Below are 16,118 nucleotides of genomic sequence, written 5' to 3' on the forward strand. Positions count from 1 at the left end.
ACTAAGAAGTAAGCGCCTAACCGCGTTTCATGTTCACTCTCAGAGTCAGACGCTGTCAGCAGTGCCCTGCCCCCGCCCTGCCCTAGAGTTTGCAGGCAGAAACGCCCAGTGTGAACGCAGCTGAAGTTTCTAAAACCAGAATGGAAAGATGAGATACAAACTGGTCTAAATTTGCCTTTCCTCAAAACGTAGTTTATTGTTAAATATTTTGGATGAACACTTCATTTTTTTTTTGGCCTTTTATGTTTCTTTTGTGAATTTGCATTTCATGTTTCTTGCCCACTGTTCTATTGAATGTTAGTATTTTTTCTTATTTTCTGTAAGAACATATGTAAAGCTATTAATTCTTTGTCAAAAAGTGTATTCCATTTTTTCTTGGCTTGTCCTTTCGCTCTTATTTTTATTTGCTTTTCTTTACATGCAGTGACTTTAAGAATACTTTTCAGCAGCCAGTCTGCGATATCTCTGGTTTCTTCCTTTGCTTTTATTTCCCTGCCCAGCAGTCAGCCACATTGTTCCTTCTATCGGGGAGACCAGAGAACTTAGCTAGACCAAGTAATTCAGTAGTGATGGCGATCACAGCTCAGTCTGATATAAACCCCCTACTGCGTGTCAGCTAGTTTAATCCTCACCACAGTCTCTTGAGGAAGACTCAGGAAACCGAGGCAGAGAGCAGCTAAGTCGCCTACCCGAGCTCACGCAGCCGGAAAGCACCGGCGACATTCAAACCGGGCCGTTTGGCCTCAGGGACTGTGAGCTTAACTGCAACACTACGTGGACTCAGTTTCCTGGTTAGCCCTGCCTCCCTGTATGTGACACCCTCTCCACCGGGAAGCGAAGAGCCAGGCTGTCCCTTTATTCTTCCTCTCGTTTCTTGACAAGGCTGATTCTCTGATTTGCTTTCCACACAATGTTCCATTTGCTGCTTCCGTTGTAGACCTGTGTTCTCTCTCTCTCTCCTCTCTCTCTCCCTCTCTCTCCCCTCTCTCTCCCTCTTTCTCTCCTCTCCTTCTCTCTCTCTCTCTCACACACACAGCCAGAAAAAAGCCCGTTCGTTGGACTTTCATTCCTCTGTGTCACCTGTCTTTCCACTGTCATCCATACCCTCTTCCTGTCCCGCCCTGTGCTTCATCGTGGACGCTGCTTCTTGGTCATTCCATTTGCGTCTCTGTGAGTCCAAAGTGTCCAGCACTGTCCTAAAGTTCACTCTTTAAAATATTCAGAGAAAGTGATGATGCTTCTGACCACCAACCCCCACCTCTCTGGAGTCCTAAAATGTGTATGTACCTCCTTGTTTGCACGTGGTGACAGTTCTAACCAGATTGATTTGGGAAAGGCAGCCAGTGTCAGAGTGATTACTGTCTCTGACTCACTGTCTCTGACTCCACTTAGAGATTGATCCTTTATTTGTATGTGATCCTGGAGGGACAGAAAGGCTCAGGTCCTTGCTTGAAAAGCCTTTCAGGATAGGGCAGGAGAGGAGAACCCTCCCACCCCAAAGTTAGAAATAACAGGGAACAATACATGCACCAATATGGTATGTTTCTAATGTTTAATCTGAATTGTCTCTGATCGGATTTCTTTAATGTGCCTGTTTCTCATCAGACTTAAGCAATTAGTGTAAGGTCCTATAGAATAGAGCTTTGTATGTTTAACTTGACGTGTTTTAAAAATATCTTCAGAAGCAGAAAAAAAGTTAATACATATTTATTGGGGGGAAAATAAAGAAGTGTAAGGAAGAAAGAAAAAAGTCCCATAATCCCACCACTTATACAGTTGCAATTTCATTTATTTCTAGTTGTTTATTTTAGTAATAAACAATATTGCTTTAATAGATATACAAGGCTTTCAACACCCCAGCCTGCATGTAACATGCAGGCATCTAAGACCTTTCATTTTTCTTCCAAGTCACGTATGTGTTAGCCACGTGTATGTTAGAACCTCATGGATTCCCACTCTGATTTCTGGACAAACCTCCTGAAAAAAGAAGGTAACATGAGCCAATTATTGCTCTTTATGAGACGTGAATCCTGAGGGTCAGTAGGAAGAGGGCTCTGAGCTAGGGGATCTGCCTCGGTGAGGTCCCTGAGAAGGCTTTTCCCCCTGAAAAGACCCAACACCCTTAAGGGCCCTGGGGTCTCAGTGTGAGCTCCCACCACCTCCCCCTGCTGACATGACAGTGCCTTTGCTTCAAGCGGCAGCGTGGTGCAAGGAAGAGAAAGAACAAGTATTAGAAGACAGTAAAAGCATGAGCTACTTTAAAATTTTAAAGGACAAGGGAATCCACCTTTCTCTGGGCCTGTTAATAGACCATGCCTAACATTTAAAAGGAAAAAGCCCAAGTGAAAAAAAAAGTGTGTGTGTGTGTATAAAATTTTTACATATATATAAAATATATAGTTGACCCTTGAACAACACTGGTTTGAACTGCACAGGTCCACTTATAGGTGGATTTTTTCCAGTAAATACTGTAAATGTTACTTTCTCTCCCTTATGATTTTTCTTAATAACATTTTCTTTTCTCTAGCTCATTTTATCATAAGAATGAATATAACATGCAAAATATGTTAATCAACTGTTTATGTTATTGGTAAGGCTTCCGGTCAACAGTAGGCTATTAGTACTTAAGTTTTGGGAGTTAAAAGTTTTAAGAGTTATGTTTAGATTAGCCACGAAATAGCCATGAGACATCAAAGTCCATTATTATCCCAAGCTATTTTAGTGCTGACAAATTTTGTAACAGAGATAACATGAACTTATTTTTTGTAAACCCAGGTAAAATAAATGTATTATACTTAATACTAAAATAATAATAATAAAACAAAGTAGAAGTAATATGTGGATTTTCGACTGCATGGAGAGAGTCAGCACCTCTAACCCCTGCATTGTTCAAAGGGCCAATTCTATGTGCATCTCATGCTAAATTAAGTTTTTTCAGAACCACATTGAAAAAACATCAAGCATATTCTTGCCTTATTTACTTAAAAAGCTTAAACTAGTTTGGAGCAGTCTATGGAGATTTGGCTGTTCTCCTGAAGTTCATCTGTAAACAAATAAAAATGTAAATACACAAATTACTCCTAAGTCGGGTTTTTACATGATTTTTCTTCGGTGGTAATTCATGGGAATTGCAATGCCAAATTAACAGGTGAAGGCTGGAGATTTATTGCTGCTGAAGTTAACAGCGAGCTGACCATAAATTGCTAACAGATGTTTTTCCTTTTTCGCTCCTTAGGAATTTTATAGGCAACAGTTTTTTCTTTCTTTCTGCGGAGGTTGAGGGAGGTAGAGAAAGAAGGGAAATGAAAACAAACTAGAGTCTGAGAAATGCACGTCTCAGTTTTCACCAGTGTTGGGACGTTCTGAAATTCATACAGGGTTGGTCTTCAAAAGTTTATTTAAAAAAATCATACTCCTCCCCCCTTATTTTTCCAGATTAACTTGACCAAATGTTTCTATGCAAAGTTCTTTAAAAAAATCATAGAGGGGTGGGGTTTTTTAAATGCATATTTAGTCAGTTTAAACCTTAACTAAAAGTTTTTGTGTGTTTTTTCTCTTTAGCAAGAAGATCCTTATAGGAAGAAGAAGCTTCAGGAGAAAAAAGAAGGAAATTTACAAAATTTAAATTGGAATAAAAATCGAACGTGTAGAAAAAACAAGAAAAAGGGTGCTGCTCAGGTCCTGAGGTGTGTAATTTTTACAATCCCTTGAAGATTCTGATCTACTTTTTTTGTTTTTTTTTGTTTTTTTGTTTTGTTTTTTATCTATCTTTTACTCTACTTCCACTCTACATTTAGCTATTATCTCTGCATTTAGCTGCTATCTTTGAATCTTACTTCTTTTATGTTGGATACAGATAATATGAGTGTAGATGTTTGTATTTTGAGATAAATGCTCTTAAAATGAACATATTTCCTGGTTGTGTTTACATTTATTTTGTTAAAAATACTTTCACGTGAACATATTTTTCAAATTTTTACTTTATAAATATATGCTAAAAGCTATGGGAAGTTTTAGAGGAAAAGCCTAGAACACCCTCTGTGCCAGGACCTTCCACACGAAAGGGGATAGTCACCACTCCGGGAAGCCTGGTTCAGTCCTGCAGGGCGGGTCCTTAGGTTGCGGGAAGTGAGATGCCCAGACATTCCGTGTTTGCTTCAGGCCCCGGAGCCGTGAGGGGCCGAGCCCGGGTTGGAGCCAGGCCATTTGGCATTCTCCTCTGGCAGCCTTGCTTCCTGGGACACTTACTCTTCCTGAGCTTTTGTTTTCTTATCAGTAAAACAAAGGAGCTAGGCAGTGTTTATCTGGGAATCCCATATTTCCACGTTTCCAGAAATATCCCTCTAAATATAATATTGTGTAAGTTTCTCAGCTTGAGTTTTGGGGTTTTGTTTTGTTTTGCTAGTCACCAGGTCAGTAGTGTGTACAGTTTTGATTTCTCAGGTTAGACTTCCCACACTCAATGTGTACACAAGTCAAGAGCCCCCAGCAGAGACAGCCCTTGCCTCTTCCTCCTGGGGTCATGGAGGAACTTCTTATTTTTCAGGTGTCCCTTGCACTGACAGTGTCCCCTTCCAGGGCTCCACTGTGGGAGACTTAGCCCCAGCTCCCTGGCTCCTGTATGCTGCCATCTGGACATTGAGACCCAAGCCCTGGGCCTTAAAGCCTGTTTTCTCCCAAGTAATCCGTCCATCATCACCCTCTGGCTTTTTCTTCTTTTGAGTTCTGGCATCTGGGGATTTCTTTCTCGTGAGCTCAGCTAGGTGCTTAAATGAGTTTCTGTCCAGTTGTTCTCCAGTCGTTCCAGATTTGCATGGGTCCAGGGTCCACCTTGCTGCATTCCCCGTATTATTGAAAGGGAACTCTGGCCAAACAACCCGCATGTGGCAAGCACGCTGATGCGAAGCGTGTGTGTTTCTGGTTACAGTGTCTGCCTCTGGGTCCCCAGGAGGCTGCATCTGGAGCTCAGACTCTGATTCAGCGCTGCGATAAGCTCCCCAGCAATTCTTACACGCACTCTGCTGAGAAGGGCCGGGCAGCTCCAGGCTCTAGTCGTCCCTGGCTCATAGCGAGCAGCAAAATGCAACTATGAAAAAAAGAAGGAAACTCTTTGTCAGTTTGTTGTTAATATTGAATACTAATTGTTGATGGCTAATTATCCTGATGTAGGCCAAAATTATTAAGGCTAAATTAATTGAAAGCTTTAATGCAGTGTCCCAAAGAAAGTTACACCTTGTATTCTCTTATGTGTATTTTTATAAAAATTTGATTGACTAATAATAGCCACTCTAATGTTTTACATTTTCCTGATATGAACCTATAGAAAGATATGAAATTAGAGTGGAATTTCACCAATTAAATGATATATATTTGAAAGCAGATTTCTGACATGCTAAAGAAACACCTTCTTAAAATGTAGCTTTCAAGTAGCTTGTAGCTAATCGGGATGTTTTGAGAACATGATGCTTAAGAAGGAGGTGGCTGTTGGCTCCTCTGTGTCCTTGGCTCCTGCTTCTATCTATATACTCTCTACCTTGAGTGGTCAGAAACCAGCAAAATCGTGTGCTATTTCCCACATATTGGACCTCCTTAATTGCCATCCTACAAACCTAACAAGAGGACTGAAATCAGACCAGATGAAATAATCATCTAGGTATCCCCTAGCATCCTCTGCACATTTCCAGATGGCCATTTACACAATTGGGAGACAGTTCTTCCCTTAAGGAGTTCAAGGCCTAGGAGGAGAGAGGTGATTATTGGAGTGTGATGATTATTGGAACTCCTTGGGGGAGGAACTTGATCCTTTGTAGACACTGCTTGTTTTCTAACAATACATGGACATGGTTGTCACTCAGCAAATGTTCGCTAAATGAATAAATAAGAAAAACATTAAACGAACGCTCAGCACCCTCCCCCAGACACCAAGGAGCAGGGTCATCTATTGAGATTCGCATTTTACACTAAAACCAAGGAAGACAAGCCAAGAGTCCTGGATTCTGGACCTAGACCTTCCACTTAGCAGTTGACCTGGAGTGACTCAGTTAACCTTGGGAAGTTTTATTCTTCTCATTGTAAAATGCAAAAGTAGATGAAATGACCTCCAAGTTAATTCTAATACTAAAATGGCAAAATCTTTTTCTTTTGGATATCTTTCCTTTACTCACCATCTTCTCCCATCAGACCCAAAGGAAAGCGATCCCGAGGTGTTCCTGATTCATATTTTCACCTGTAGTAGTCTCCTGGAAAGCGGTTTGCATGTGCACATGATAACATGCGGATGTGATTTTTTTTGTGTGTGGCTCTTCCAGGCCTTCTGAACAGAGTGAATTAAAACTTGTGTGCAGTGAATTTGAAAGGTCTCAGCTGAGCCGTGACATCAATGTAAGAAACTGGTGTCCACAGGAGACTCCTGGGGACATGTGTAAGACAGATGCTGGCATTGGAAGAAGCTTACCTGCTGCACAGAGAGAGGCAGGTATGGAACTCACTGAGCTGCAAATGGTGCTTCTGGTGGGATTTTTGTACCCTTGAGGAAATGCCCAGTGTGAGAGAAGTGGCATCTTGATGAGATTATTGCTTTACAGGCAACTTCGAATGGAAAGCTGTCAGGATGAGACCCGAAAGCTAAGATTCTTTTGCGCCTGGACAGGCCTCCAGTGTTGCCCCCTCCTCCCTCCCACCTCCTTGGAATCTGGCCATTCTAACTGTCCCCGTGCAGACTGCTGAAGGAACAATGGCTGCTTGCTCCAGGCAATAGCCAGGTTATGAGCATAGTAGCTGTTCTCACACACCTGAGCCAGGAGGTTCCTGCAGAGCCAGGCCTCTGTCCCACCCAAGGACTGCTGGGAGTAGGAGGCAGAGGGCACCCAGTGCTAGGTCCAGGGTAGGGCAGAGCATAACTGGAGGCTAAAGGGCCAATGAAGCCCTGGCCGGTTTGGCTCAGTGGTTAGAGCGTTGCCCCATGGACTCAGGGGTCCTGGGTTCGATTCTGGCCAAGGGCATGTACCTGGTTGCAGGCTCGATCCCCATCCCCATTCCTGGTCAGGGCACGTGCAGGAGGCGATCAATCGATGTATGTCTCTCATATGGATGCCCCCCCCCCCCCCAAATCTACTCTCTCTGAAAAGCAATGGAAAATAACTATCTTCAGGTGAGGATTAAAGGGCCACTGAAGTTGGCAGGTCAGGCGGGAGGGTACGGGGTGGGGGAGGTGTAGTCCTCCCAACCAACACGCACGTTCCCAGGCCCCTGCCCGCATCGGTACACACAGGCTGACAGAGTTAGTGGGTTTCTATCTTTGTCTTTTGTTCTTTCCCTTGGCACCTGCGTCGCTTTTTGGTCTCATTGGAGGCTCTTCCCACCCACACATAAGCAATATTTTGAAGCTCTTAGTGGGTATCTTAATAAAAGAGAGGGGGAAATTACCTGCGGATCTGCAGTCCAATAGACCAGCCCTGGCTTCTTGAGAGAAGTGTTTGTTACTCCCAGAACCATTTTTAGACACAGGCTATCACTGACATGGGCGGAATGAGCCCCGGACTCTTACCCATCCCATAGGCAGAAGAGACACAGCCCAGCCCCACTGTTCTCAACGTCCCGTCATTAGTGTCGGTTCAGAAGCGTTGGCTGACCCTGGGGTTGAACCTTGCTGTCTTCATCACCTCACCCCTCTCCTTCTCTGGGAAGTGGCACCAGTTGAAAATTGTCTAAGTGAAGCATGGGGTCAGCTCTCCTCTCTCCCCTCCCACAGAGGGTTACTTCCAGAAGCCGGGGAAGCAGTGCGTGGAGAAGTCCTGCTCAGATTCCAGCTCGGACTGCGGCAGCTCGTCGGGCAGCGTGCGCGCCAGCCGGGGCAGCTGGGGCAGCTGGAGCAGCAGCAGCAGCAGCTCTGACGGGGACAAGAAGCCCGTGGTGGCCCCTCAGCACTTCCTGCCAGCCGGTGAGTCCTGAGAATAACCCAGGCACTCCAGGACGGCCCTCCTACCAGCAGTGATACGTTTATTAGCAGGTCCTGTCTGAGAGATCAGGGCGCTAGTAGCCATAAAAACCTAGACAAAGCGTCCACGTGGGATTTCAGTCCATGTTTCTCAGCCTTTTCTTTAAATTATCGGGTCCCTTTCGTCCCCTAGGAGCCTCATCAGTCATTGTTTTCCTAATGACCTCCATAAAACGTTAATACCGCTGAGATTCACTGCAATCTGTTTATTACTGTGTACTGCGCACCGAAAGATAACATCATCTCAGTCCCCAAGAAACAAGCCAGTCCTGCCCCCTCTGGGGGCCCGCGTTGAGAGCCCAGGGGCTTGGATAAAGGCGGCCACTTGGCATTTTGTGGACAGCAGAGCTGGTTTTCTTGCCCAGAGAAAGCTTGGTTTTCACAGCCCACAGCACGCACAGCTTCAACCACTGCTGAATACAGAGTTTGCCTGATGATGCTAATGCAAGACTTCTTAAAATTCAGTGCTTAACAGTAACAAAAAATAGAATTGTAGCTTTTGTTAAGGGGGAGAGGCTGACAGAAGGATGATAAAAATTGAGGGTTATATAACATCAGGAAAGTGCCCCCAATGTAATTAATGGTGTAAAAGACCAAAAAGGCAACATGTATATGAGTTATGACCTCAATTTCACACATACATGTACACATGAAAGATTGTAAGAGCTATATCTAAATCTTGATAATGATAGTACAGTGGTAGCTCGGTTTTCAAATGTAATCTGTTCTGGAAGACCGTTCGAGTTCTGAAACATTCGAAAACCGAGGGATCAACAGCCAACAGCTGGGCCTCAGGATCTTGCCCTCAGCAGAAGCCATGTGGCATGTTCGACTTCTGAGGCGGGTTCGAAAACCGAAGCATTTACTTTAAGGTTTACGGCGTTCGTAAATTGAAACGTTCGTCAACGGAGACATTGGAAAACCAAGGCACCACTGTATAATTATAGGTGGCTTATAGTTTTCTCTTTTAAGCTTTTGTTTATTTTAAATGAACGTGTTACTTTTATAAGCTGGTCTATTTATATAGCAAAATTTATTTTCTTAGAAAAATCCCCTTTTAAAAGTTACATAATATTAATGGTTTCAGCTTTTTCTCCATGATGAAAGTATTATTAAGGCAAAATTCATATATTTAAATGTGTTTTATTAAGTTTTCAATGAAAAGATAAATTACAAAAGACATTTTAAAAATTAAATTACTGAATGTATAAATATCAGTTTAAAGTGAAAATAAATCACTCAGTAGGGGTTAATGACATTAACCATTTGCATTATAAGACATCATGCAGTTGAATTATATTTGGGAAAACTTGTGACAATTTTTGTTTTGTTTTGTTGCAGGAGACAATATTTCACAAAATGACTTTCCTTTGGAAACACCCATCTCCCTGAATCTTTGTCATAGCATCTGCAAACCCACGTAGGTTTTCAGTTTCCGAGCTCTCACCATGTGCTTCCAGTAGTGCTTTTTCTGTCAGCATGTTTCTTCTTTGTACTTGGTCTGTGGGGTAAAGTATGAAAACATTTGAAGGATGCAAGGAAGTGAAATCTGATTTTACTGGTAATTCAGAAAGCAGGATCCTTCCAAGTGACCACGGTTCACATTGGGGTGTCTCTGATATCGCTGGTCCCTTCTGTGTGACTGTTAGAAAGTCTCCCATCCTGAAAGTAGAAAGAAGACACCGTAATCATTATAAGGATGGGTATCATCTCCCCTTTGCTGGGACTTGAATTAAAGCAGAGCATTGGTTATTTAGGAAATTTTACAAGAACCTGGTAGATGCTACATGTTTACAATCCCACCATGTGATGCTTACGGTAGCATCAGACAAAATAAACAAGCACCTTTCACTGAGTGAGAGGAGGAAGCCATGCAGGAGGAGAGGGTTTCAGATTGAGAGACAGAGTTCGTTTTCTTAGACATTGGCCACACTGTGAGAGGCTAGGATGTCATTAAAGTTAAATTGGTGAGTTGATGGGGAAAAACCACTCAGCTAGAGTACAAGGAAAGCTCTGTAAGTACTGTTTTTGTTAGGGGTAGAAAGTAAACTCGGGGTGCAGAATTGCTGCCAGCTAGTGGCAGGCAGATATGAAACTGTAGGTGACCTTGGTGGCCTTAGTTAAAGTCGTTTAGTTGTTTATTAAAGGAAGTCTTTGTGGATCTTGGGGATCCAGTATTCCTCAACCCTTTTCTGGCTCTACTGTTATGTCTCTAGTATCTGTTTGTTTCTTGGGAGAAGAATTCATGTAAAAACTCAATCAGATTTGGTTATACAAATGCAGTATTTCCTCTTACAGAAAAAATCAGAGATCTTCATTTTCTCGCTTTCCCCACAGAGATGTGAATAGCCTCCCCCAATATGCAGAACTCCCCTGCCCCAGCCTTCCTGCCGGGCCCGCAGGCCTTGAAGAAGATAAAGGTGAGGCTCGTTTCTCTTGCTCCAGACACCAGCCAGGTGTTCTGCATTGTGGGCTGGGGGGCTTGGGTGGGACAGGGCCATTGCCCCGGTGCCCTCTTCTCCGAGCCACGTCACTGAGCTTTTATGCATTGGGAAGGCACCTGCCTTCTGCACCGGTGTCATCGAGAACCTCCGACTTCAGTTGCCCCCTCTGCATTGACTCTGTGCTGAGGCCCCGTTGGAGAGCCTACGAAGCATGAGGCTCAAGCACCTAAGCCTACTTGTTTTTCCTGCCCTCTCCTCCTGTGCCCCCACCTCCCTATGACCTATAAGTCCGTTAATCTGCCTCACTCCCACCCCAGGCCTGATACCAGGATCCCAGCCCCTGAGGGCCCCGCCAGCTGGGGCCAAGCCAGGTGCATGAGTAATATCATATTTGCATTAACTACTCTTGATACCAAGTGGCACAGGGGTGACTCAAACAGGCCCAGATGCTTGCATACAGCGTGAGTTCCATTACAGGAAGCAACCTTGAACTTAAGGAACCAGTATCTTTTATAACAGGCAGTAAGCATGCCTCCCTCTGTCCCAGAGGGAGACAGTGTATGTTGCAAGCTTTTGCTTAGCAAACATCCTTAAATAGTTCAGAACAAAGGCATCCAGGGCCTCTCTCTGCTTGCAAGATGTACAGAGATGTGAGAATCCCTTGCAGACTTATCTCCCGGCAGTCACTCTGCTTAGAACCTTCCAGGGGCTTTGCATCTTATCAAAGTCAGTGCCCACATCCTTAATGGGGCCCACCAGGCACTGTGCTCTCTGGCTCCCCGTCAGCTGTCTGACTTCATCTCCCACTGCTCACTGCTCACCCCATCCTCACTGGCCACACAGTATCCTTGCTGTTCTGAACTCACAAGAAACACTCCACTTTGGGGACTTCACAGTTAGTTTTGTTTCCTGTGCCTGGAGCACACCTCCCCCACATTTCTTTGGCTCACTTTTCACCTCATTCACATGTTGGATGGATCAGATATTCCCTCAGCGAGGCCTCGAGGCCTCCACTGTCCTGTTTACAATGTCTGCATCGCAGCACTTAGATCCTCTGCCGTGCCCACCTCTGTCTGCCTCTGCCCACTGGGATGAAAGCCAGTTCACTGCTGTGTCATTGGTGTCCGTTACGGGGCCCTTCGGGAAGCAGGCCCTTCTATACTTGTTGAGTCATTGCGAGTATCCTGTAGTCCTGGTCAGGAGACAGGCGTACACCTTCTGAAGTAATTCTGAAGCAGTATGCTCTGTTTCCACTTTATGTTCTGAAAGCATATCCTGAAAGGAATCGGGAAAGCAGACGTGGTCAGCGTGTGGGGGTAACATGGGGGTTTTCTGGAGGGAGGAAGGGGAACTGAAAGGCCTTGCTCTCTTCCTTAGGTCTTTACCCACCTGGAGACCTGTGGCCCACGCAGCCCGTGTGTGTGACCAGCGGCTTCAGCTGTGCCCTGGAGAACACAGTGCCTGGTGTGATGCAGGGACCGGCCCCGGTGCACAATAGGTACAAGTCTCTTGGCTGCTGGCCACCTTGCTTAGCCTGAGGGCTTGTGGTGGGGACTTGAATTCCATCTGTTAAGACTTGAATCGAGGGCCTGTTACCTTAGTTGGACGTTGCCATCTGCCTTTTGGAGTTGCATTGTGATGTCTTGGAAAGTAACAAACCAGGCATCGAGAGAAACATAAAGGAAGTAAAAGTAATAAATAATATAGCTGGTGACCGCATCATTTCTTTTTTTCTTTAGAGTGAAAAGAGAAGCTATTACTATATTAGAGGCAAAATTGAAAAAGCAGTGACCCCTAATTCCTACCCCCCAACAGGGCAAAAATTTCCATTTTCCCATGGTATTAACCTTGAACACATTTACATTTTTAAAAGCTCAAATGCTTTGAGTATTGAAAAATAGTTACAGAATTGCTGTTCCTTAAATTTGTTTATGGCTATTAATATGTCATTGAGTTATGAAAACTTGAGAAAATATTAATTATCTGTGTTTAATCACAGAATCCATTTGAATTCTCTTTTGGGGGGAGGTCAGCTTATGACTAGTTTTTCTTTCTTGTTTCTATAATGAGAATCTAGTTATAATAGTGTTCAGAGTATTATGAATCATCGTCTTTGTAGTCGAGATTTGCCTCAGGCAAATGCTGGCCTTGCTCTGAGTGAAAGGTGGACGTTTTCATAGCAGAACTTGGTTAAGCCTTTCAGGTGTGAGCTAAGACACTTCAGGGTAGTCCAGTGGTTCTTCCTCAGCCTTAATAAACCACGGTCTCGGATTCTGCCTTTAGTTAGACTTATACTTGGTTATAAAGGGAACGCGCTCCTTGTCCAAGCCGCCCGTCCTGCCACGGCACATCATTGGTATGAGCATTAAGTAGACCTTTGATTCTGTGACAGAAGAAAGTGTGTACATCTTTTATTTTCCAAAATTGAGGATTTAGCAGTGGTCAGAATGCTGGGCAATAAAATTGCTTTCTTCTTTCTTTACTTGATCTGTTGACACAGTTTCTGAAACGAGACCTCTTGTTTTTTTTGTAGCAGTTTCATTGATTGGAGTGCAACTTGTGAAGGCCAGTTCCCCAATGTGTACTGTCCATTGGAATTGAACGATTACAATGCCTTTCCGGAAGGTAAAAGCTGTTTGAACAATCCCACTGCCATTCTTTTATTCTCAGAAAGTGAAAGCAGGAAGTGTGTGGCCTTAAGGCACTACCTGCAAAAGAACGTGCCTTACAAAAATTAGATATAATTGACATAACGTAATAGTTTCAGGTGTGCAACGTGATTCAGTATTTGTGTATATTGAGAAATGATCACCACGGTAAGTCTAGTTAACATTCATCACATACATAGTTACAGGTTTTTTTCTTGTGGTGAGAACTTTTAGATTTACTTCTTAGCAACTTTCACTAGACAATACAAAATTATTAACTACAGTCACCGTACTATGTGTTACATCCCAGGGACTAATTTATTTTATAACTGGAAGTTTATACTTTTTAAGCCCCTTCACTGATTTTGTCTACCCCCAACACTTCACCTCTGGCAACCACCAATCTGTTCACTGCATTCATGAGCTTGTTTTTATTTGTGGTGGTTGTTTATTTGTTTATTTTGTTGTTGTTAAGAATGTGCTTTTAACAGTGAGTGGCCTTTGAGAATGACCTTACAGGAGGCTGCTGAGTGCCTTTGTATGGGTCTAGTCATGCATACCTGCCATATATAATTTTATATGGCCTCAAAAAGCCCTGAAAACCTGAGTGTCTGGGGGCTTCTACAGATAACCCTAATCTATTCAGTCCTTCAAAGAGAACTAGGTCATTTGGATTTATGTGGACCTAACATTGTGGATCATCTATAGGGAGGCTGGGGCTTTCATTGTTGGCTATCCTTTCTAGGCAGCCCAGTCCGTGTGAATAGAAACCTCTACCTGCTTGTTCCTCAGTGTATCCTGAGTTCTGTGCCCTGAGTGATGCTCAGAAGCTTGGAGGGGAAATTGTGGAAAATTTCTGATGACATAAAAACAATAAAAGATATGAGACTTCCCTGATAAACTGGAAAATGCTCTTATTGTACATTATAGTATGATCATGATTTCTCATACTAGAGCTAGCTCTGCAAAGACAGAATTAAGTATAGCAGATCTTGTACTAATGTGGATTTTGATACATGCATTTCTCCATGCTAACCACAAGGGGATGCTGTGGTAACTTTCTTCCTATGCCTGTGAAGCTTCTGTGTATTATCTTAGCTAAGTGCTTGGTTTGGTATTGCTTTATCAGTCCATGTGGTATATATGCAGGTGCCTGAAGTTTGCATGACAGGTAATAAAAGGAAATTTTAAGGACTGGTAAGAATCTTGACACTATTCAAATCTATAGTAGTTTTATAGTATTGTCTGTGTGTCAGAAAGATTCCCATCACATTACCACATATGGAATATCAAGCCCAGAGGAAGACCTTCACTGAGGGCTTCCCAGGTAATGTGTCTGATAAAGTTTTAAACTTGAGAGTGACAGTAAAACTCCTGGTTCACACAAAGTATTTTACGTGTATCTTGAGCCTGTCAATATATTAAGGAAGGCCCTGAAAGTTTTTTTGCTGAGAGTGAAAATTCAGTTTGCACCATAAAATTGTTTACCTGTGTGGATGTCTCCCGTTCTTTGTAGAAAACATGAATTACCCCAATGGTTTCCCGTGTCCTGCTGAAATTCAGACAAACTTTATTGATCAAAACTCGCAGTCTACCTGGAACACCCCACCCAACGTGCCGACTGCCTGGGGACACCCTGGACTCATCAGCTCTCAGGTCAGTGCTGCCCAACCTGTGCTGTGACCCTGGGCCAGCTCTAGTTTATCTCTGATGGTTTTTTAATCCTGGTCTCGTGTAGCTATACAGTTGGATTCGGATCAGCTAAAGCCGGGCTTGCTTCCTTTAGATCATAGAAGCTCACCCCCTGAAGGAACCTAACACATAGTCAGACAGGTGGGGGCTTGCCAACATTGACATTCTAGCCACTTCCAAGCTACACTGAGCAGTGATGGCTTGTAAGTAAAATTGAATTGGGGCCGGGAAGCCCTCTGGGACACAGCTGCATTTATATGGCCCTGCTCACCTTTGCACCTGTGATAAGAGATGAAATGAAAGGCACGGAAAGGTGTCAGTGGTTAGTGACTGGGTCCTGATGGTTTCCTGACTGGGAACATTTCTCCTTAGAAGCCCATCACCTTCCCCCTTTCAGATCCACATAGGACATTTGAACTGTGGGTCCTTCCTTAGGTTGAAAATAAGTTTATCTAGTTAGGTGAGGATTTCACAAACCTGTGTCCGAGGAAGATGGAGTTAAAACAACCCAGATTGTTGAGAATAGTTTAATAATGTCCCAGTAACTCGGATGGACACCATTGTGGTGCTCACTGGTATACATTCAACCTTGACATTGCCTTTCTCAAACTTCTTTTTTTTAAAACATATCTTTTTTTCCCCCTCCTCATTTATATTCAGCCCTACCTCACAAGCACCCGAAGCTTATCTCCAATGTCTGGACTTTTTGGTTCCATCTGGGCGCCACAAAGCGATGTGTATGAAAACTGCTGCCCCATCAGCCCCACCACGGAGCATTCGACTCCCCTGGAAAGCCCGGCGGTCATGTGCAAGGAGTACTACCCAGGGTTCAACCCATTCCGTGCCTATATGAACCTGGACATATGGACTACCACGGCCAATAGGAATGCAAATTTCCCGCTCTCTAGGGACTCGAGTTATTGTGGGAACGTGTGAGAAGAGTTTGATTTTTAAACAATGTGAATAAAGAGGCTTGTGTTTTGATGACTAGCGTAAACTGGTTCTTGAGATAGATTCTGACTTTGGTGGATATTTTGGCACTTTTATATGAAAATAAACTTTTTTAATGAAATCTGGGTGCGTTATTTTTTAACCCTTCACAAATCAGTGGTAGAAGCTAAGCATCCATGTGTCATAACTATAACTCAAGAAGTATGTCTCTCAGACATGCCAAGTGTTTTCATTCAGAACGGGAGGCTTCTGGGAAGGCCGGAACTGGGATGGAAATGGCTGCTGTGGTTCTCCCCACCTTACACGGCAGAGCCCCCCAGGGAGCTTACAAAAAAAGAAAGTCGATCAGGCGACAGTCCTGGAGATTCTGTCATTGTCTGGCAGCTC

At 43.7% G+C, this 16,118-nt stretch overlaps 1 protein-coding gene across 2 annotated transcripts in view; it reads left to right on the forward strand.

Moving 5' to 3' along the window:
* The window catches only part of TMEM131L (transmembrane 131 like), a 135,681-nt gene extending 119,829 nt beyond the window's left edge, over window positions 1–15,852 (forward strand). The window contains exons 27-35 of one of the 2 annotated variants that reach the window (XM_087816514.1): window positions 3,562–3,686; window positions 6,309–6,475; window positions 7,751–7,939; window positions 9,338–9,416; window positions 10,334–10,416; window positions 11,818–11,938; window positions 12,974–13,065; window positions 14,605–14,744; window positions 15,441–15,852. In XM_087816514.1, coding sequence (XP_087672640.1) covers window positions 3,562–3,686; window positions 6,309–6,475; window positions 7,751–7,939; window positions 9,338–9,416; window positions 10,334–10,416; window positions 11,818–11,938; window positions 12,974–13,065; window positions 14,605–14,744; window positions 15,441–15,716 — 1,272 coding nt within the window. In that variant the 3' untranslated portion in view covers window positions 15,717–15,852. The remainder of the gene's footprint in view (window positions 1–3,561; window positions 3,687–6,308; window positions 6,476–7,750; window positions 7,940–9,337; window positions 9,417–10,333; window positions 10,417–11,817; window positions 11,939–12,973; window positions 13,066–14,604; window positions 14,745–15,440) is intronic. The other variant, XM_087816515.1, reaches the window with a different exon arrangement.
* The last annotated feature ends 266 nt before the right edge of the window (window positions 15,853–16,118 follow it).

Source organism: Miniopterus natalensis, chromosome 4, assembly GCF_054644295.1.
Source record: "Miniopterus natalensis isolate mMinNat1 chromosome 4, mMinNat1.hap1, whole genome shotgun sequence".
Lineage (NCBI taxonomy): Eukaryota > Metazoa > Chordata > Mammalia > Chiroptera > Miniopteridae > Miniopterus > Miniopterus natalensis.